Source organism: Charadrius vociferus, unplaced genomic scaffold, assembly GCF_000708025.1.
Source record: "Charadrius vociferus isolate BGI_N301 unplaced genomic scaffold, ASM70802v2 scaffold1, whole genome shotgun sequence".
NCBI lineage: Eukaryota > Metazoa > Chordata > Aves > Charadriiformes > Charadriidae > Charadrius > Charadrius vociferus.
The window spans coordinates 2,162,295-2,184,199 of NW_009647680.1; the positions used below are offsets into that span (position 1 = coordinate 2,162,295).

Sequence of the window (21,905 nt, forward strand, 5' to 3'; positions counted from 1 at the left end):
GCGCCGTTGCTGAACCCCATGGCGGTCGTGCTCGTCCCGGTGCCGCCGTGGCCATCCGCCCCGCCGTGGCCATCCTCCCCACCGCTGCCTTCCCGGGCGGGCGGTGTGAGAGGGCTGGCGGCGCCCCCCGGGGTAGCCGTGCCTCTGGTGCAGTTGTAAACGGTTAAACCAAGCACGGATCTTTCCTTATCTTGAGGTTTTTTTGCAAGCAAGAATAACTAATAAAAAACTGAGCATTCAGCTCACTGTACCCTTCGTTCTAATTCGTTTATAACTTTTGCCTCTTAGGCTTTACATAGCATCGATGAAGGTAGAAACTGACTTCCTGACCTGACCTACCCAGCTGTGTCCAGAGCTGCTTTGTGAGGAGTCTTGGCACGAAGATGAGTACCATCAACTCGCAGTAAGCTCCTGTTGTCTGCAGCTCTATGCAATTCTTCTATCATCAGATAGCAAGTATTTTGTATGCTTGGAATAAGTTAAGAAGTACTGAGTTCAGTGTTTATGCTTTCCTAATCGTCCTTATGATCATCATGCTTGCTTCCACATATATGTAGATTACCACTGCAAAGAGAGAAAATTGAACGTTTGTTCAGCAAGTCTTTTTAAGCTCAGAAAACATAAAAAAGATTTTTAATTTGTCATTAGATACTTCACAGAGATGGTTGCAGCCCTTTACTAGAGTAGTCCGATTGGGATGACCTAATTTTCAAACTGGTTGGTTTGGTGAAGATCGATTTGCCATAAAAGTAGTGAAAAGTTTTGAGACTATTACAGGAATGATATTTCCATAGAGTTTTATAACAAATCTCTTGCGTATTTAATGACTTTGGACAGGACAGCTTACCTTAATAAAGTCAGTGTTGAAATTCTTAAGTGTATTGCTGTCTAACACAAATTTTCCTGCCTTATTCAGGGATGATGAAGATAGCTTTAAAATACTTATTGCTACTGATATTCATCTTGGCTATTTGGAGAAGGATCCAGTCCGTGGGAATGATACGTTTGTGACTTTTGATGAAATTCTGAGCCATGCTCAAAAAAATGATGTAAGTACTGCTTTTTGGAAAGTGAAGGAGTGAGACTGTGGAAAATACATTCCAACCTGCCAGAAGCTGTAAAGCTTAGGCCTGGTGTCATCTTTCGTAATGTCACGTTAAATGACTAAACCAAACTATTTATTGCAATCAGCTACATTTCTGTTATGGTAAAAGGAATGCCTGTTCCTTTGTGAGAGCATTCTTATTAAAGTATGGCCCTAGTTGCTTTAACGGTGTTTTCAAGTTGCCTGCACCAGTTCCAGTGGTATTTAGAGAGGGTTTGTCACCGCAAGAAGGGAGGCGTGAGAGTAATGATACAAAGTCTTCAGGCAACTGAGAAAGTAGGAATAAAAGTTAGACACTTTAAAAGTGTTTCTAGTTTTAAGGATTAAGTGTTTCTTAGTAAAATTATTTGCAATTTTGTTGAAGATGATTCTTTTTCCTAATGCTTTTTCAAAGCTAAATATATACAGAAACTGCAACTAGTACCTTCTCAAAGTAATATGGGGATAGCTACTGATTTTTTTTCCTGCTAGATAGTACAGCAATGAAAAGATAATGTATCTCTTCATGCCTGTCAAAGAAAATGTTCAAGGCCCAATATGGAGACCCTTTTTAAAGCACTTAACTGGTTGTTTTTTTTTCAACGCTATCAGTTGTTTTATCCTATAGCTCTTCGTAAATGGTTTTTTTGGGGTTTGGTTTTGTTTTAATGAATAATTTAGTTAATGTTTGTTTCATGAGGACATTAAATACTGTGTCTGCAACTACCAATTCGTTTTACGTAGAAGTCCAGATATGAGGAGCTATGTGGAACTCCTTAGAAGAAATAATTTAAACAATTTGCTTAGAACTCTTTCAAAGTAATATAAAATGTTGTATTAAAATAATAGAGCTTTTTGTTACATACAGGTGGACTTTGTTTTATTAGGTGGGGACCTTTTTCATGAAAACAAACCTTCCAGAAAAACAGTACACTCTTGTGTGGAGTCACTGAGAAAATACTGCATGGGTGATCGTCCCGTTCAGTTTGAAATTTTGAGTGATCAGGCAGTTAACTTTCATTACAGCAAGTAAGTATGTTCCTATAAATTATGGTGTAAGGTTTGGTCTGTGTATTGGGTGAACATCTTGTGATTTTTATGATTTATATCCTCTGTGACTGGAACCTTGAAGTTTTAGGCCTGTTTGCATGGGACAGTTTACAGGATGACTTCACCTATCATCTTTTATGATCTAAGTCTGTAAAGGAATGCACACAATTTTTGGGGAAACTTCTGAATGTGTTGTGACATTTGATACTTTTATGTAATGTATTGTTTCTATCCCGCGAATACAATGCAAGTAAAACAATTTACACAAATTGTGGTAAAATCAGCAGCATCCTTTATGTGTAAACAAAGGTTGCACAGCCCAATCCACTGCTCTTGCTTGTACCACACAACATGTTGTACAATTCTTTCCATAGGCTTGCTCCAAAAAAAACCTCAGGATCTTTTTGGTACTCTTTTCCCACTGGGAAGTGCCATTCCAGTCCATAAGAATCTTCTTATGCTGTGCAGCTTAAGCTTATTCATAGCCACTTACTTATTTGTACTGCTGTCATGATGTATTTGTGATGATGTTAATTTGAAAATAATATTGGGAATTGTCCACAGATTTGCAGATATAGTTTAACTTATTTTTCATCTTCTTGTTCAGGTTTCCATGGGTGAATTATCAGGATAGAAATCTCAACATTTCTATTCCAATTTTTAGTATTCATGGCAATCATGATGATCCCACAGGGGTAATTATTATCATAATTGTACTATACTATTCTATACAAAAATATTGCAGAAATAGAAATTTCTATAGAAAGCTTTTTTCTTAAGGGGACTTTTGATGCTTTGTCTTGTGCGCATACAATTGATATGCATCTTGCATTTTCAAGGAGGATAATCTAATAATGATGAAATGCTAGTTTAAAAATCAACCACTAAAAGTAAGCAGTAAGCAGTGAAAGAACATTTAGAAAGCAGCAAAGTGCGTGTGTTGAATTAATAATTTTGCATTTTATATTCTGTGATTCTATAAATAGTGTATCATGAAATGGGTGTTTTAACAAGAGAAATTTAACTTTGGACTTATTATGAAGTAGTTAGCAGATAATTTTCTGTAGTAGCTTAGAGACTTTGCCTCTTTGGAGGGTTTTTTTTCTTTGGTTTTGTTTTTCTGCATGATTCAATGTTTAATTTCATGTTGCTCAAATGAAGCAAGACTTGTAAGGAAAAGGGATTTGCTTCTGGACCCATTAGTACTAAAAAAAGCTAATATATGTGGCGGGGTTTTTCAACTGCAGAAGTTACTTAAGGAAAGATATTATCTCTCCCTTTTGAGACTGTTTCACTTATACTTTAAAGGCTAAATGTTCTGTTCAGCATTTTTATATTTGTTTCTTAATATTTTCTACAGGCAGATGCACTGTGTGCGTTGGATATTTTAAGCTGTGCAGGATTGTTGAATCACTTTGGACGTTCAACTTCTGTGGAGAAAATAGATATTAGTCCCATTTTATTGCGTAAGGGTAGAACAAAAATTGCTCTGTATGGCTTAGGTAGGTATTAGTCTGCCAGACTGTGGCTGGACTGTTCGTGTATTACTGAAGCTCAATAGGTCTAAATTAAGTTGGAAAAAACATACAGTGCTGCAACAAATATGCAAGTCTAATTAATGCTAAATTAAGGCATAACAGTGTCAGGTTTCTCCTCCTGCTGCGTTGTCACTGGATTACAGGTTTTTTTTCTTTGCCTTTTTTCACTTTAAAATAAATCCTTCAATAACTTTTAGACTTTTATTGGTCTTTAATGAACCCTGCTTAAGTTAGCCATAGAGGGTGCCTGTGTATTGAGTCAGGGCGATCACACTCTTAAATTCTCACTGTTACGTATTAAGCTTACTTCCTCCTGTTTAGGTAAAACTTGAACACTGTGTGTTCATGTACCATTTTGGTTATATTAAAAAACATAAACTGTCTGAGCAGAAACCTAATGTCTGACATGTTTGTCTGAAGTGGTTCATAAGTAACATCTGTCACAGGTAACCTAAGTTTCTGTAAAGAAACTTGTGAAGTTTCATATTTTAAAGGTGTTCTACAGTGGGTTTTCAACTTCAGTTTGTCCCTTTCTATTTTCTCCTCCACCTTCCCCTCTACCCTCAGTTCTTACTTAGAATGGTTAAGTTTTACTGCTTTCTGTCTAGAAAAATTAACTATTACGATCTTAATTTTTCCCCTTATTTTATGTCCAGTCACGGGTGCTTAAACACTTAATTTCCAAGCAACTTTTATAGCTATAAGTTGTCCTGTGTGGCTGTGGTTTCATGTGTTTAATGAGATACTTTAAAAGCTTGCTAGATGTTCTAAGGGCTAGTAGTGAGGGTTCTAATACCACAATATAAAAGTTTTCAAAAGGCATTTGAATTTTTAATACCCAGAATAATCTCTGGGAAATGCAGCAACTTTCTAAAGTACGGGTGTTGCTGCATGAAAATGTTCATGAGATGTTTCTTTGAGCTTGTACCAGGATTCTATACCCTCTTACTTTCTCTGATTTAAAGAGCACTTTTCTTATACAAAATATGCAAACTCCATATGGGATTTTATTGAAATGCATTATGAACCCTGGGTATGGATGATTTGTTTGTGTTTTTTTTTTCTTGTTAAAAACATCAAGGAAGTAGTCAGTGACAAATAGGTGAGAAGTACGGCAGACTTTTTCCTGCTTTGTGGGACTTTGCAGAATTCATGGTTTATTTCTTGTTTTGTAGACAATTTGAAAGTATGTTTAAGAACTCCATCTCTACTCAGTAGTATCTGGTTTTAGGCTTCACCTTACAACAAAATATACTTACTGTGACAACAAGAAATAAAACATCTCTTCTAATATTTTTAATTCTGCCCATAGTAAGCTGTTTGGCACAGAAAACTGGCAAGAGGTCTCAAATCAGCTGTAGTTAATGAAACTGCTTTTAGCAGTTGTTTAAAGGTAGATTTCATGTTAAAATGTCTTATTTTCATAAGTCCATCTAGTAAAATAGCCAGTTTATACTTTGATCTCTTCAAATTCATAATCATGCCTCATACTTCTTAGGTCATGATACTGAAGAGCTGATCTTGCCACAAAGTTGTGTTCTTTGTGCTCTTTTTAATGGAGTTGCTAATAAAAAAAAGCTATTAAAAAAGGCTGGTTTACCACTCAAAAATGATTTAATGTTTTGTTTTGTCTACTCCAGGAGCTATTCCAGATGAAAGGTTGTATCGTATGTTTGTCAATAAACAAGTAACCATGCTGAGACCAAAGGAAGATGAAGATAGCTGGTTTAACTTGTTTGTGATTCATCAAAATAGGTAAGAGTATTGAATGAATTACAGTGACTTTTAAACTTACTGTGTTACTTCCTTAAACTGCCTTGAAAAGGATAGGTGAGAAAGCCAGCTATGCTAGTTGGTGCTTTTTGTGAGTAGCTGGTTTCTTAAGATTTTCCCAAATGAAAGCATTGTTCTACAGCTCTTCTACAGAAGAATCATAAAGGAAAAGAGTTGAAATAAATGAGTTGGGAATGTTGGGAAATCTCTTCCCAAACTCTTATAGTTAGGGGCAGTGGAGGATTTGTAGTGTAATATGCATATAATTAAGTCCTGTCTCCTTGTTAGAGCTGAAGGAGCATTAAACTTCATATTGTGTTTTCTATCCTTGTTTGAACCATGATTTGACAAGTGCTGTTTGTTCACTTGCAGTGCTATGCTTTACAGTTTCTCTTGAATAGACGATAGGTAGCATGAGTTCTTTCTGCCTTCACGCTTCTCTCAGCAGTGGTAGTAGGAACAGGCAGAATTCTTTTCCAAATCCTTTGTTATCATTTTTCCTGAATAAGTGCAATCCTCATGTGCAAGTAATAGTGAAGCAAAACTAAACAAATGTAGCTCAGATAACGCCGTGTACTGATCTCTGTCCAGTAGGCTGAAGGACCTCATTCTTCCTCCATCTCCTTTATCTTCTGGAAGGGAATGGGGGGGTGGGGAGGTGGTCCCATATCTGTTTCATTCACTGGCTTTTACCTCACCAATTTAAAAAAAAAAAAAAAAAAAAAAGGTTGTGAGGTGCTATAAAAGCATTCATATGGAAAAAACCCTAAAGTCTTGCAAGCCAAGTAAGATGAAAAGGGAGATCCAAATAAAGGGAGGGGAGCAGAAAAGTATGAGCTGTGTAAGCTGCCTTTTTGTTTAACCAAACACTTTAAACAATTGTATGAGAAATAAATGTGAAGAGTACCTAATGTGAAATGTATGTCAGATATTTTTGTTGAAGTTTCTGTGTCACTTTAAATCACACTGATGTTTTTCTTCTCCTTCGCTACCTCCTTGTCCACTCACGACTGTGGACATTCTAATTATTTTTCTCTTTTCTTGAACAGGAGCAAACATGGAGCTACCAACTACATTCCAGAGCAGTTTTTAGATGACTTTATTGATCTTGTTGTATGGGGTCACGAACATGAGTGCAAAATAGCTCCCTCCCAAAATGAACAGCAATGTTTCTTTGTTTCTCAACCAGGAAGTTCAGTGGTGACATCTCTGTCCCCCGGAGAAGCCGTAAAAAAGTGTGTGATCCTTTCTTTTTGTTCTTGTTTATCCCTTGCCTTCTGTGTCTAGAGTGTTGCGTTGAGAAAAGAAAAATACCTCTGTTAAGTACAAAAGGACTTGTGTTACAGTGTTATAGCTTCAGAGTGTGACATAACAAATGAAATAGCTTGAATCAGTGCCTAGAATAACTTTTGCTTTACTTAGGATTAAACCTAATGTTCGAATCAAATGGAACTTGTCGAAGAAGTTTTGCACCCTGATAAATTGGTATACAAGGAACTGTGTACATGTTCTTGTATATGGAACGAGCACTGTCTAAATATAATGGAACTGAAGTTTGGCAGGGCCAACCGTGAAGTACGGATCCAAGAACTTCCTATAGCTTTTGAACTTTTGTCCCTGAAAATTAAACATGAATTTAAACCAAACTTTTATACCATAGTTCTCTTAAATTTACCTTCTAGTAAGTTACCTTTCTCCTTCTAGACACATTGGTTTGCTGCATGTTAAAGGGAAAGTGATGAAAATGCAGAAGATTGCTCTAGAGACAGTGCGAACTTTCCACATGGAGGATGTTGTTCTAGCTGATCACCCAGATCTCTTTAATCCCGACAATCCCAAAGTAACTCAGGCAATACAAGCATTCTGCATGGAAAAGGTAACAGCGTGTGGACAGGGAATGTGATCTGTGGCTGGTTTTCAGACTGGAAGGTGAAAAGTTTTGCTGTATATTATTTGAGACAGACTTAGGCAATGTTTCCATAGGAGGCTATTTCCATCACATTCACTGCAGCCATGGCTTCCAGATTCCTGGACTCGGATAACCTTTTAAAGTAGGCTGGAACTGCTTTATGGGGGTCCATATCATCTTTGTACAAAAACTCTCGCCTGAGAGTGGGGCAGCATTGGATTTGCACTTTGGAACCAGCATAAATACGTGTACCTAAACGCTGAGAGCTGGGCTGTGCATTGTGAAGTGGCAGAAGTAACTAAACAAGTTAATTAATTGCTCTTGGTTCTTAGGTCTGCATAAGAACCTTCTTTTCTTCCTTCTTTTCTCTGGAACTAGAAATTTAGCAAAGGCTACCAGCTATAACGTAAAGTAGTTATGAGTGATCAGTGATGTAGATAATGCTGGACTACACTATATCTGAAAGCTAAGCTTTTCATTTTGACTTTTTCTTGTTCATTCCTATCGCTTTTGGCTGGATACTGGTACATGTGTGTGTTCAGGAATGAGAGCACATCCTATATTTATTTGTATAGCTCCCCCCTGCAGCTGGATGTGTTTAAAGTTATACTTGAAGGGTTCAGGCATCTGTAAAGGAATAAAGTGGAACTAAATTTCTAATTCTGCTTCGTAGGTTGAATTGATGCTGGATGAGGCAGAAAGAGAACGCTTGGGAAATCCACGCCAGCCAGAGAAGCCTCTGATAAGATTACGAGTAAGAAATTTTTCAGTTTGGATTGCTGTGTTTTGAAAGGTCACTGTGAAAAATTTCGAAGTCATGGGGTTTTTCTTTTTTATAAACACGTAATATATAAAATTTCTTACTGTGGACCGGTGAATATAAATCACCTTCATACCATGATTCTGTTTACCTGTGATATGACTAGTGTTCTATGGTAAAGGATGAGACTGGTCATAAGTATACTTCACTGCTGCTCTGAGTAAGGGGACCAGAAATGGCTATTTAGAAAGAACTTTTTCTTAAGTCATGATATCCTATGTTTGTTCCTAACCTAATTTATGGAAACTTTCCTGAAGACTAGTAAATGAAACAAGTTAGGAACAAGTTATGAATCTAGGCTGTTACTAGCTATGCTGCTAATACTATTTATTAGCTATTATTATCTATTAACTATTCTGCATAGTGTGGTAAAGCGTTAGTTTTAGGTTTTTTTAATTTTTTAATTTTAGGTATTTTTTACTTCAATTTTTCCTTTGAAGGATAACAAACTCATCTTGATTTGTGTGGCTTCTCTGTATCTGTTTGTTTCATATTTCAATTTTTCCTTTCCTCTCTTAGGTTGATTATACAGGTGGCTTCGAACCATTTAGTGTCCATCGTTTTAGCCAGAAGTACATGGATAAGGTGGCTAACCCGAAAGACATCATACACTTTTTCAGGCATCGTGAACAAAAAGAGAAAAATGGTAATTATTAAGGAATCATTGGCTTGCCTTGGCTTTCATTTTTCTTCCTTTATCTTGTTACCCAGTGCTTGCAAAGGCTTGGTGTCTACCATCTAATGTGTTACAGGAGGAGTGAAGATGCATAGTCTCATTTAAGTGTAAATGTTGCACAAGTATTTCTGTTCTATCGCTGGGTTTGTCTAAAATTCTGATATTCAGTACAGCATCTTCTGACAGTTATTCATAAATAATTCCTTTTTCTTTGGCCTCAAATCTTCTTGAGTTGCTTATAGTAATGTATATAGCCCCATACCAGACTGATTTGCTATGTGATTCTGTGATAATTACCATGAAAAGTATTAAACTCCTGAGACTTCTCAGAATTAGATGGTTGTTTTTGGGTACTCTGCAGGAAAAAGAGGTGGGTGTTGTGTTTTTTCCCTTTGTTTGTTTTTTTTTTTTTTAAATTTTATTGCTGTACTAGTTCATTTGTTTATACCTAAAATACTAATGGAGGAGTTGGGCTTGAGAAGATGTTTGTATATTAAAAAAAAAAAAAAGTCTGAAGGTACAAGAGCATTTTGTTTGCTGTAATTAATCATGTGTATGGGGTGCTCTTGGCTTTTTAGTCTGTTCCAGGTACATCTCTATTCAAGCATTTGTGCAAAACAAATAATAGCTGTTACTATTGTAGCATTTCTCACTGTGCCTAGAATTTTTAATAAATGGTTAATAGATGCCCAAATACTGGATTTGTAATAGTTGCTAATGAAGATACAGCTTGCACAAGAACAAACTGTGCTAAATAACTGTTAATATTTCACATTAGTGCATTTAAGTACTCCAATCCAATTGACAGTTTTTACTTGCACTGTCAGTTTTACACAGTTCAAAACGTCATGTTTCATTAATAAAAACTGCTTTGGGGGGGGTAATTAATGCTGTATTGATCTTGTTTTATTTTGGTTGGGACTTTTTTAACAGTTGCATAATCTCATTAATATTTTCAGAATACAAGATAGCTACCACATCTGTCGCCATGTTTCATCAATACCTCAGGAAGGGAATGTAAAAAGAATACCATGGTTCTTTGCAGTACTTTATTAAATATCCTCTAATGCAAGGGAGGTGGCTAATAAAGCAGTCAAAATTTTCAGGATATGGACCTGTTGGAGCGGGTCCAGAGGAGGGCCACAAAGATGATCAGAGGGCTGGAGCACCTCTGCTGTGAAACAGGCTGAGAGAGTTGGGGTTGTTCAGCCTGAAGAAGAGAAGGCTCTGGGGAGACCTTATAGCAGCTTTCCAGTACTTTAAGGGCACCTACAGGAAAGATGGGGAGTGACTCTTTATCAGGGAATGTAGTGATAGGATGAAAGGTAATGATTTTAAACTGAAAGAGGGGATATTAGATGAGATACTAGGAAGAAACTCTGTAGGGTGGTGAGGCACTGGAACAGGTTGCCCAGAGAAGTTGTTGGGGCCCCATCCCTGGAGGTGTTCAAGGCCAGGCTGGATGGGGCTTTGAACAACCTGGTCTAATGGGAGGTGTCCCTGCCCATGGCAGGGGGGTTGGAACTCAATGATCTTTAAGGTCCCTTCCAACCCAAACCTTTCTATGATTCTGTGATAATGCTATGGTTGAGTACAGGTGATGTTAAGACTTCATCAGTTCAGAAGTTGTTTCTTTTGTCATAGCTGTTTATACAATGATGAAGAAGACAATGTTTTGTGCTTGCACGTGGCAGATGTCTGTAAGCAGTCTGTAGTCACTTTATATTACTTTGCATGGTATATGGTAACCTCAGTTGATTATCCCTTTCATTCTTCTGTCATTCCTACCTTGCTGCCTGAGAATGGGGGTCAGACTTTATGAGCTATGAACATTTTCTACTGAAAATCAGCCTGTGCTTTGGAGGAAAATTTCTTCTCGAGTAACAGAGTTACTTATAAAAAAACCCTTGTGCTTTGATGGCTCCTTTGATTTTCTTCCATTTGTGATCTTTTAGAGTTCAGTTATAATAACCTTCAGGACATAGTGTTCAGTTTATAATTCCAGACGTTTGGTAGTTAGAACACATTGTATCTGCTAGGGGTGGAGTTGTCTTGTACAGTTACTGCATCCATTATGTTTACCTTTATTTCCAGACAATAGACTGTACTGTTAGAACAAAAAACCTTTACATATAAAAGGGACCACAATTCTTAATATGCTTATATTAACCTTTTTTCCTGTTACTGTCAGTGGGATGATAACAATTAAGAGCTGCTAGCATGGGTGACAGTGCCACTGTGCTTTTCTATTCTAGACAGCGATCTTAATTTTGGAAAACTGGTTAGCAGACCTGCTTCTGAGGGGATGACACTGAGGGTGGAAGACCTTGTAAAGCAGTATTTTCAGACAGCAGAGAAGGTATCTTGCTACCTTTTATGATTATTTTTTTTTTTAATGGAATGTGGTCTTTTTATCTTTTTGGTTTTTTGCTTTCTTAATGGAAGTAGCTTTCCCTGAAAAGACTCTGACATTCACCAAGAAGTGATTTTATTTCCTATATAACTCTATGTGAATCACGGTATGAAGTATATGTCTTAAGTTAACAAGTAACTGTTGTATATAGGTTGTATAGTGTATGTGAGCACATGCAGATTTGAGAACATTATGATAACTCTTCATGTGAACTTGCAGTGTCTGCCCTGTACTAAATGATGTGTCATGTTCTTACAGGAGGAAAATGCGAGGCAGCATGCTCTTGAGTGAGAAGCTACCTTAATTTGCTATAGGGTCAATGTGAAACTGACCCATTTACTATTACCAGCTGACTTGAAGTAACTTGTTACTTTGCAGTCTATTTGTGTCCTCAGACATAGTGCAATTCCACGTTATCTTTAAAGCAGAGCAGGGAGAAGGATATAGTTTGCTTTCCCCTCACCCTTTCATTAAACCTTTTAATTCCCTTTAATTTATTTCCCTTTCCCAACACCAGGGCAGTAATGTCTCAGAGGTAAAAAATAATAATTATCAGTGAGTCGGGCGCCCAAATGCTTGATCTAGATGATCAAGCATAACTTTCAGAAGCTACTTCAGAACATGCTTTATAGAAAGTCATTAGAGCAAGGATTCCTGAGGTGAAGATCCCCCAAATCATATCATCTCACCTAACCTTAGACACGTTAGGTGTCAGTATTAGCATGGCATAAGTCATGCTCTGGAAGGGCTAATTTGCCTTCTGAATATGACAGGGAGCCCAGGGTGACTAGTTCAGAAGTAGGCACTTCTTCAAATGTGTGCCACCCTTAAATCCCATGGGGAGGGGTAGCAGTGTCAAAGACAGGACACTGTATTCTAATATGAAAAATAAATTTTGCTTTTAATCTCTTTTCCTCCCTTATTCTGCAAAATTGTCACTGTTACATCATCTTCCCAACTTGTTTGTATGTTCTTGTATAAACAGCTCAGTTACTGGTCCCTGCATTTGAGGTCTGCTTCAGCAGCTCAATGTCTGTAAAGACTTGAAAGAATCTGTTCCTCTTCTGGGAAGGCATGCAGTAGGAGGTTGATACATTTTAAGTTAACATGGTAATGAAAGAAAGAGGGAGGAAAACATTCATGTTCTGCATCATTACAATCAGTCACTCTTTTGAGATGCTTGTTTTATTTTTCTGTAAATTTTTTGTTTTATAATAGCTGTAAAAATTTTTCCTCAGTTCAGCATTATTTCAGGGAAAGTTTTATGCCTCTGATACAACCCTCAAAACAATTTCTAAAGGACACCTGGAAGGATCAGAAATCATTAATAAGCATATATAATGTTTATTACTAAGAAATTATCTGTGCTGTAGTTTACAGACAAAAGAGGCTGCTGTTTAAACATTACTGCCTATATGGGAGTTTCATTCTCAGAATGTCTCTTTTTACTGTATTGCGAAGGAGAGTAGAGAAGAGAATGGCTGCGAAACACCACCAATAGCATCTACAACTTTTACTAATTGGTGTCCGTAGTAATATCGTAATGTAGACTATCTTGATAAATATCATCTCACTTGATGAACGTATGAGAACTACTGGTATTTACAGAATTTCAGTAGAGTAGACTTCTGCTTAATAGCTCTTAATGCTTCATCGTAATAATTTGCCCTGCTCTGTAACTGCCATTTTTAATGTTAGAATTTTACAGTAAAACTAAGTAATTTAGCATTTGTAATAATGCAAGGCCCATTTTTAGTAGCATTGTTATGTCTCTGCAAGTTGATCTTAGCTTTAGTTTAAAAAAGGGAGGGGAACTAGGAAAGAATACAGTTTACCTTCTCTCCTCTCTCAGCAATACATTTCAGACAAATTAGCTATGACTAGCACTGCAGTTTTTTTACTGTTTATGAATCTTCTTTGACGAGTCTGGGAAATACCCTGTAGTAGGTGTAACATGCTAGTAGCAAAGGGGTTGTAACTGTCTTATGATGAGTAACATCTTTGCTTATTGCTCTTCTCTGATTGAAATCTTCAATGCACATTACTGGTTTTGGAAACAATTTAATGTAACATTTATCTGAAACAGCAGGAATATTACTTGCTTTCTTTGATGGCAGATGCTTCTTAACAAAATATTTTCCCCAATTATAAAGAAAGTACAGCTTTCACTTCTAACTGAACGGGGAATGGGAGAAGCAGTGCAGGAGTTTGTGGACAAAGAGGAAAAAGATGCCATAGAAGAGTTGGTGAAATTTCAACTAGAAAAAACACAGAGATTTCTTAAGGAGCGTCGCACTGATGCAGAGGAAGAAAAGATAGACGAGGAGGTAATACTCTCTCAACGTTAATTCCTTAGGAGATGTCAAGACAGATAGTAGAAAAACCAGTGCTCAAACCTGGTTTAATAGATTTGCCTTTGTGTGGAGCATGGACAAGTCATTTTCTGGAATTAATAAATACGGAGATGAAGTTTGAAATACATAGTTTAAAAGCTTGTATTGAGAATGGGGTTTAGGTATACTTATACTGATTCTCACTTTATTTGCATACACATACATGGAAAGATCTGTCACTGATGTGTAGAACTATATGTATGTATATCTCTACTGTGAGAAAAATGGTATATATAATCTTAGCTTTTTCATATTGGCTTAGGGAAGAGTACAAGAACAGTGCAAGCATAAAGGAAACGTATCCTTCAGGTGCTCTAGCTTCTAACTGCTTGCATCTCAGGGTCTCCCAAAGACAAACCTGGTTTATGTGTATCTAGGCCCTTAATAGACTTCTCCATCAGCTTGTTGAGCTTCCACATGAGCCCATGTATTCAGCTGTAATATTCAAGCATTATATGACAAGTTTTTCTGCAGCTTAACTGTGCACTGTGTAAAAAATAATTTGGTGGGGGGAGGAAGGTTGCACATACCTGTTTTCTTGCTGATTGCTTTCATTCATGAGAGGTTGAAAGAGACTGTAAATAATCAGTGCCTGCAGGCTTTCTGTGCCGCTTTTGGGGTTGGGTTTTTTGTTTGTTTGTCTTTTGGACTAATACCTTCTTTCCCTCTCACCCATCATATCTTTTTCCATACTTGGCAAGTTCAGCTTTCACAGAATCTCCTAGATTGGAAAAGACCCGTAAGATTATCTAGTCCAATCAATAACCTAACACTGACAAGCCCACCACTAAACCACTAAGGGTCTACACGACCCTTAAATACCTCCAGGGATGGGAACTCCACCACTGCCCTGGGTAACGTGTTCCAATGCCTGATGACCCTTTCAGTAAATAATTTCTTCCTAATATCCAATCTAAACTTCCCTTGGCGCAACTTGAAGCCATTTCAAGCCATTTCCTCTTGTTCTAGTTGTACATGTAGTGCAATTCTTGTCTCTTCTCAATATTGTTGTTTTTCATCTTGCTTCTTCATCTCTACCCCTTCTTTTCCAGTTGCATATTTCACTGTCCTAAATTGTCAAATTATGTATACGCTCCTTCTGTTGAACATAGTATCTCCTATTTTTCATCATGTTCCAAGCTTTTTTCTCCCCAGTGATGTAGCTGCAGTTGTTAATAGAACATGAGATTCTTAAACTGTAGGACAGCATGAAGAGGCTCTAAACAATCTGTTCAGTTATTCTTGCACTCTTCTTCGCCTCTCACATGAGTTTGACTTAATAATTCAGTGATCAAAACTTCTCAGTTACTGTGTTTTGTTTATCATATGAAATGAACTGTTAATTTGATGGGAACTCATTTTATTCAGGTACGAAAATTCAGGGAGAGTAGAAAAAAGAATATCGAAGAAGAGGACGAGGAAGTTCGTGAGGTAACTCCTTTGAATTTTGAACATAGGCTGAAGAGTGGAATGGTTACTTCTGCGTATGAATGAAGTCATTTAGCAATACTTCAACATTGTCCTTGCCAAAAAGTGCATGTCTGCCTAGGGAAGATTAGTAAGTCTTTTTTACATCATCCTTGGTATAATATGTCCATAAGCTACTGCTCAATTTGGCTTTTGATATCTCTTTTCTTGGGCAAATTTGTGAACCTGAATGTTCAATTGTTCTGTTTTTTGAATTGAGGTTAGACCAGGCAGGTAACCTTCAGAGATCTGACATCTTAAACTGTTTGTGATCCTGTCAATAGTGGGTGTGTTGATGGGCTGTACTGAGTGATGTTACTGGAACAAGTTAGTTTTATTGGTAAGCCTTTAGGTACTATTGTCCTCATCAGCAATCTTATATCTTAGAGTCTTAGATCTCCCAGAGATGTCTTTCCAAAGAGAATTGTCAACCACTGACAACATTGGTGTTTTGTTGTCTTTGCAAGCTTTGTGAGACTGGCATGAAATTTTGAGAAAACGGACACCTGGGGTGAGATTCAGTTCTCCTAATCTGAGATATCTTCACATGAACTAGTTGTCTTAAACACCCACTGTCATCAATGAAGATCAAGTCAGTGGAGCCCAGATGGTGCAGATGTACACAGCTGACATAGGATGACCTGAACTGTTCACCAAATGCCCATGGCGATGCATCATATTAACTAGCTCCATTCTGTTATCAGAGCTTAGCTAACTACTTTATATGTACACATCTAAATTAAATATACCAGATACTGTCCCTGCTTTTTGACAGACTTCCTTGCGCTCCATAACACTGTGAGTCTTCTAAGCCTCAATGGTTTAGAACTACATATCACAACTAGGATTTAACCATGGTGCATTTCATCATTTAAGATTCTTTTCCATATAGCACTTACTGTTCCGTTTCAGGCAATCACCAGGGCTAGAGCCCACAGATCTGAGGATGCAGTTCTTGTCGCAGCCTCCAGTGATGAAGAACTCATGGATACGGGGATGAAAGGCACTGGTGATTCCGATGATGGCCTTCCCGCAACAGTGAGCCGAGGAAGGGGTCGGGCAAGAGGTAGGGCAAGAGGTGCAAGGGGACAAAATTCAACAGCAAGAGGTTCATCTCGAAGGGGAAGAGGTAAGAAAAAGTTCACATTCTCTGTACTGCAGTTACTGACTTTTTTTTTCTTCAAAAGGCGACTCTCTTCTGATGCTTCCATCAAGTGGAATTTTGTTGCTTAAGGATTCCTACTGGAAAAAAAAAGTTCTTCACAAATATTTTTGGTATCATATTACATACAGTTGACTGCCTTACAAAGCTTAAGTTGTGACTTTTTCGCAAAGCGGTTAAAAATATCTTGCTTCCCAGCAATGGAAACATAGTAGACTCTTAAAAGATGCATTATTGGGAAGGTCTGTGTAATGAAGTGCATGGATAAACCTTTGTTAAAGCTAAAGGTAATGCATTTGAGCAGTATAGAGTGGAGATACAGATTGTCTCCTTCCTAATGCAATTTACAAGAGACTTCATTGTTTCTAGTGACTGAGAAAATTAGGAGTGTTTCTGAAGCAAAAGGAATTAAATAGCTCCTTGGCTATGTGTGATTGTGCACTTCACAGTGATAGTGGTACTTCTATTATATATGTACTTCCATTATATATAAATATGTAAGTATATAAGTTAAGAAAGAAAAGATGGGGTCTTGCAGTAATATACTCATTTGAGTTGTCTCAGTAATATGCCCAAAGGTCTAAGAGCAGGATGAGTTGAAACAAAAGTAGCTGTCTTAGGTCTGATTTGGTTAGTGCCTTTGAACTAGTTCTATGAGCGTGTGCTCCAACACTGTTGTGATCCCATCAGAGCAGGGTGGCGGGTGTTAAGAGGCCGTGTCTGTGAAGCTTTGAGTCCTTGACCCAGAGCAATTCTGCATGTAAGGAGGGCTTTGATTCAAGGAAGAAAGTGCAGGAGTAAAGAGGAATGTAGATTTTCAAGTCACTTCCTGCTCAGTAATGATAGACTAAAGAGAGGGAAGAAAAAAAAAAAACAAAACAAAACCCAAAGACTGAACAGATTTGCATATTGTTTATTGTCCCTACAGGAAGCACTAGCCAAGAGTCAACTACTAGCAGCAGAAGCTACAAGCCTGTATCTGTGCCTGCCAAGAACATGTCTATCATGGATGGTAAACCTTCAATCAGTCAATTACTCTAATCTGCTCTCTCCAATTGTAATGTAGATGTTTGTTTAATGATGAAATGCCTTAGTTGCCTTTGTTTCTATTAGTCCAATTCAGCTGTGAGAAATTCTTTTGGTTCTAATGAAACAGAATAACCAACAGTGATGAGAGAAAGAATAATGGAGGGGGGGAAAAAAAGGAATAGTGATATCCTGCTGTTACGGGGTAAAATGAAATATGTCAAGAACTTCTGACTAGAACTGGACATACGGAACATCTCACTGTGAGCAGTTCCGTAAAGAATAAGCATAGAAGGAATCTGACTTAATAGCATCTATTTCATGCAGAATATTCCTCTGGATAAAAATATTAACTTTGACTGATGTTTACAAGTTAGTAAGCTTTAATGCAAATTCATTTAGTCTTATGTTATAGCAAGTTTGAGAAATGCCAGTTTTCACTAGGGAAGAGAAACTTATTTGTGATTTAAGCCACATATGTGGGAGTATCCCTTCCTTGCTACAGAGGACAGGCTCTGAGGAAACAGTGTAGGTAATCTGAGTGTTAAAGAAAAAAAAAAAAAACCTGCTCAGAAATCGATACATAAATCCCACACAAAATACTCAACGGTAGAGTGAGTTTTAAATTAATCGGCAAATTATCTTAAATTTAAATTGGTCAGCAAGTGACATAACATACTGCAGAGAAATCAATTTTAGCAGGTGTGTTGATGTCTGAACTGTTAGACATACCGGAATATCAATAATGGTAACATTTTTCTCTTCCTCTTAACCAAAGTTACTGAAGGTTTTTCAGCCAGACAGGGATGCAACCACTGCTGCGCAGAGGGTTAGATCCTTGGGTTGTCAGACTCTCGCAAAGGCTTAAATTATGTTTTAGGGTTGGGGAGGGTTGCTTGTTTGTTTTTCAGGGTATTTTGCAGAGGAAATGCATGCTAAGCAGGTCTTAAATAAAAAGAATGATATAACATTGTTTGCATTTTATTGTGGGAGCACTTTAAAAAATATTCCATTTAATTTATTCTAGCCTTTAGGTCTTTGAAACCAGAGCTCTCCTTGAATTCACCTAAATCTTGCTCTGAGGTAAGAACATCTTACATGAGTGAAGTTGTGCTGCCTTTTGCTGTCTTCTGATTTGAAGGATAAATATATATTCAAAAATGTTAGCCTAAACCAGCAGATGTTCCCAAGCTATCAGTTCCAGCAGTAAGTTTCTGCATGTTGATTTGTAGACCTTTTGTACCCTCTTTTGCTATGGGTTTTGTCTGAGAAAAACAAAGGCCATGTTTTATTTGTGACTGTAGTCTAAGATACAGACTATATACGTGAGTATTTTGGGGGTTTCTGCAAGATCAAAGATCTGAAGAGCATAGCTTGTGTTGTATTTGCACATTGTGCAGTTCTAGCCTTGAGCCCTATCAAGTGTATATTATAACTAATTAGGTATATATTTGGACACCCCCCCCCCCAGGTTCTATGCTATAGTACTGTGCCATTATGCACTATATCGCTGTAAGAATAAATTCTGTGAAAAAGCTTTATAAATGATACATTTTTTTCAGGATATTATAAATGATGACTCCGATCTAGAAGACATTTCTATTGTTCCTTCTTCCAAAGTAAATCAAAGGTTGGTATGTTTACTCCATGAATGCTACTATGACTGCCTTATTCCTGATCGGCAATCAGCAGGGTCCAGGGTTCTGATCTACTACCTGAAATAACAAATTTTTAAGAAAATCATAACACTACTTAGAGAATTTATATAAATTTTTACCTATTAATGTGGATGATCTTTCTGTAACAATAAATTGCTCTACTGATTGAGGTAAGCTAGGTCAGAGCTTTAGAATTAATGTTAGTTTGAGAATTTGAATCGTTGTCATTGTTATTTCTATTCATTCTTAATTTCTGTGTTGGTGTTCCAAATCTAAGTTGAAGGGAAAGGTATTGGAATGTCTGGTAATTGAGAACAAACTGATGCCTTTTTTTCTTCTCTTTGTATGTTTCCAGATTGTCAGCTACATCTTCATTTAGTAAAAGAGGTTCACAAAGCCAAACATCTAGAGGAGTAGATTTTGAGTCAGATGAGGTACGGTATATAGTGGTGTTTTTTTTCTTTTACTTTGTGTAAATTTCTATAACTTACTGTTTTGTAGTTGTTTTTTTGTGGTTTTTGTTGAGGTTTTTTTTGCTAACAAGGCTAGGTTATCGCAGCCAGCTTTCATTAGAATATATACATAATCATCGATACTAAGGCTGGAAGGGATCTCAGGAAAATATTCAGTCCTTTTTCCCTTCAATTCTTAATCAGTTAATTTTCATTCCTGAAATATGTGGAATAGGTCGTTTTGCCTGGGGAAGAAAATAATTGTTATCTCTTCTGGTGCTTGGCTATGTCCTTTCATTTGTTTATCTATTTTTTTTTTTCTTGTAAAAAGGAAGAATTTTATTTTTTTGCATTTAAAAATTACTGTATTCCAGGGCACTTAAATGTTTTATTGTTGCAAATTATGTAAATAACTTAAAAAAAAAAATTACGCTATCATCAAGTTTAAGATATCTGTCCTTGCAGTGTATATCTGAAGTACTAGGAAATGGTTTCTTCCATAATTAAACAAGTAGAATTTTGTACACACTTTTGCACTGAATAGGATACATATTATTCTGTCAAGGACTGTGCGGTTTGTTTTCACAGACTGTGATGTATGGTCAGGATCCCGGCCTTAACAATGTCAGGTGTTGGCCACTTCAGAGAAAATGTTAAATGCCTGTCCCTTCTCTCCACTCTGCTATCTCTCCTTCTTGTACCTGAAATACAAAACTGCATTTGTTGGCACATGCAAAAAGAAACAGTATTTTTGATTCGTACAAATCCCAGTAAATTATGATGAGTGATATGTATATGGACATAACCTCACTGAGGTATGTGCTGCTCATAATGATAACGTTTTCCTAGGTCACACCTGAAATAGAGATTGTTCCTCGTTTCAGAGTGGCTGTGCTGATTGTATTGACTTAAACTCAGTTTCTATTCTCTGCACATTTATGATCTGGACTTTTAAATCAAAAGATAATCTTTTTCATATCAAAACCAACAAAAACGGGTCTGCCAGAAAACATGGAGTAATGTGACCAGGCTTTCTAGTTTAATCTAAGGGTGACTCGACTTTTTATGACTCAGAATGTGTGCTTGTTCTGGTAATACAGATCTTCTTACAAATTGCAGGAAGAGTCTGATCCATTCAAAAGCACTGCAACATCAAGAAGAACTAAGTGATTTTTTGGCTCGCTACACAAGAGAGAAACGGGAAAGTTAGTGAAGAAAATGGAAAGCAGTTTGCAAGGCATTCTCTAGATGGCATTTCTCTGTAAATGATGGCTGCCTTCAATTTTCACTTCTATGAAATGTTTTTTGTTCGGGGGCTGTTTTGTTTATTTCAGTAGCACCAAATTTGGTATAATTTGGGTGTTGCACTGCTCGATGCATTAGACTAGAGGTCTAATATAGTCTGAAGTACGGCCTGAAACTGCAACTTATTTCTAAAACTTCTAAAAGCCTGTTTTCTTTCTGCAATAATAATGTAAATAACAGTCGTATCTTTTATAGAAAACTCCATCTCTTGGGCTTGAATTTTGCAGAGGAGTAAATTCATAGTGGTATGCAAATATGGATATGGACGCGGACTTGGTCAGCATAACGAAACTTGTACTTATTCATAATTTTCTACAGATACAGTTGAAAATTCTGAAGAGTAATAGTTTGACCCAAAAATGCAGTTTTCAGTATTTGAAGCTGGAAAATGTTCTAATACTTTAAACTCTACTAGGAGAGCTAAACCTACTATTGCACTGTTATTAGATGTCATAGTATATGGGAATGAATTCTGCTCTGTAATTCAAGAACTGCCAAAGACTTCAAATTGAATTGCATTGTCATCTTTTACCCTGTAAATAAGATGTAAGGGCTAGAGCCTTACAGCTTCACAAGGAATGCTGCTTGAAGAATAAAGCAATTGAGCAGGTAATGGGCAGGCCAGTGCCTCTTACCTTTTTCTTAGCTGACATTTTTCAAGTGTCTGTTTCCTCAGCCCACTGCTTCAATAACCTTCCTAAAATGTCACCACTAATTTCCAAATATTCTCCAAATGAGGCTTTTAAAATACAGTATTGTATTCACAGCAGGGGAACCACTCCTTCTGCTGAAGGAGCCGAGATCTAGACTTATTCCTCCTTCTCTCGTTCAACCTCTGTACAGCCCATTCCCCAAAAAGTGCTGTTCTAAAGCTGCGGCCATTAGAGCTAATGAAGGAAAAGACCAGAGGAGTTCATCAGCTAATGCCCCCAGCACGTCAGAGAGGCACTAAATACGTTGAGTAGCTGCAGCCATGCCTTTGTGTTTTTACTTTCTCCTTCAAAGAGATGGGATTGGGCAGCTGTGTTTCTCTGGCAGTCACTGAACGTGACTGTTGTTACTTTGCCTGCATATATGGTGTAGCAGGGAACCTAAATGAGCCTTGAGCTTCCCAAAAGCTTCCATAAAAATGATCAAGACTTGCAAATTTCTAGTGTAGAGCTTAGCAGCAACTTACAA

The 21,905-nt window shown here is 37.3% G+C and overlaps 1 protein-coding gene across 1 annotated transcript; it reads left to right on the forward strand.

The window, feature by feature from the left end:
* The first annotated feature begins 383 nt into the window (after positions 1-383).
* Positions 384-20,591, forward strand: MRE11A (MRE11 meiotic recombination 11 homolog A (S. cerevisiae)). The gene is made up of 19 exons (XM_009881169.1): positions 384-403; positions 917-1,049; positions 1,953-2,113; positions 2,742-2,829; positions 3,495-3,636; positions 5,313-5,427; positions 6,495-6,680; positions 7,150-7,321; positions 8,028-8,108; positions 8,694-8,820; positions 11,106-11,209; positions 13,417-13,590; positions 15,025-15,087; positions 16,036-16,252; positions 17,214-17,297; positions 18,339-18,394; positions 18,865-18,941; positions 19,325-19,403; positions 20,541-20,591. The coding sequence occupies exons 1-19, from the start codon at positions 384-386 to the stop codon at positions 20,589-20,591; spliced, it is 2,130 nt and encodes a 709-aa protein (XP_009879471.1).
* Positions 20,592-21,905: the final 1,314 nt, after the last annotated feature.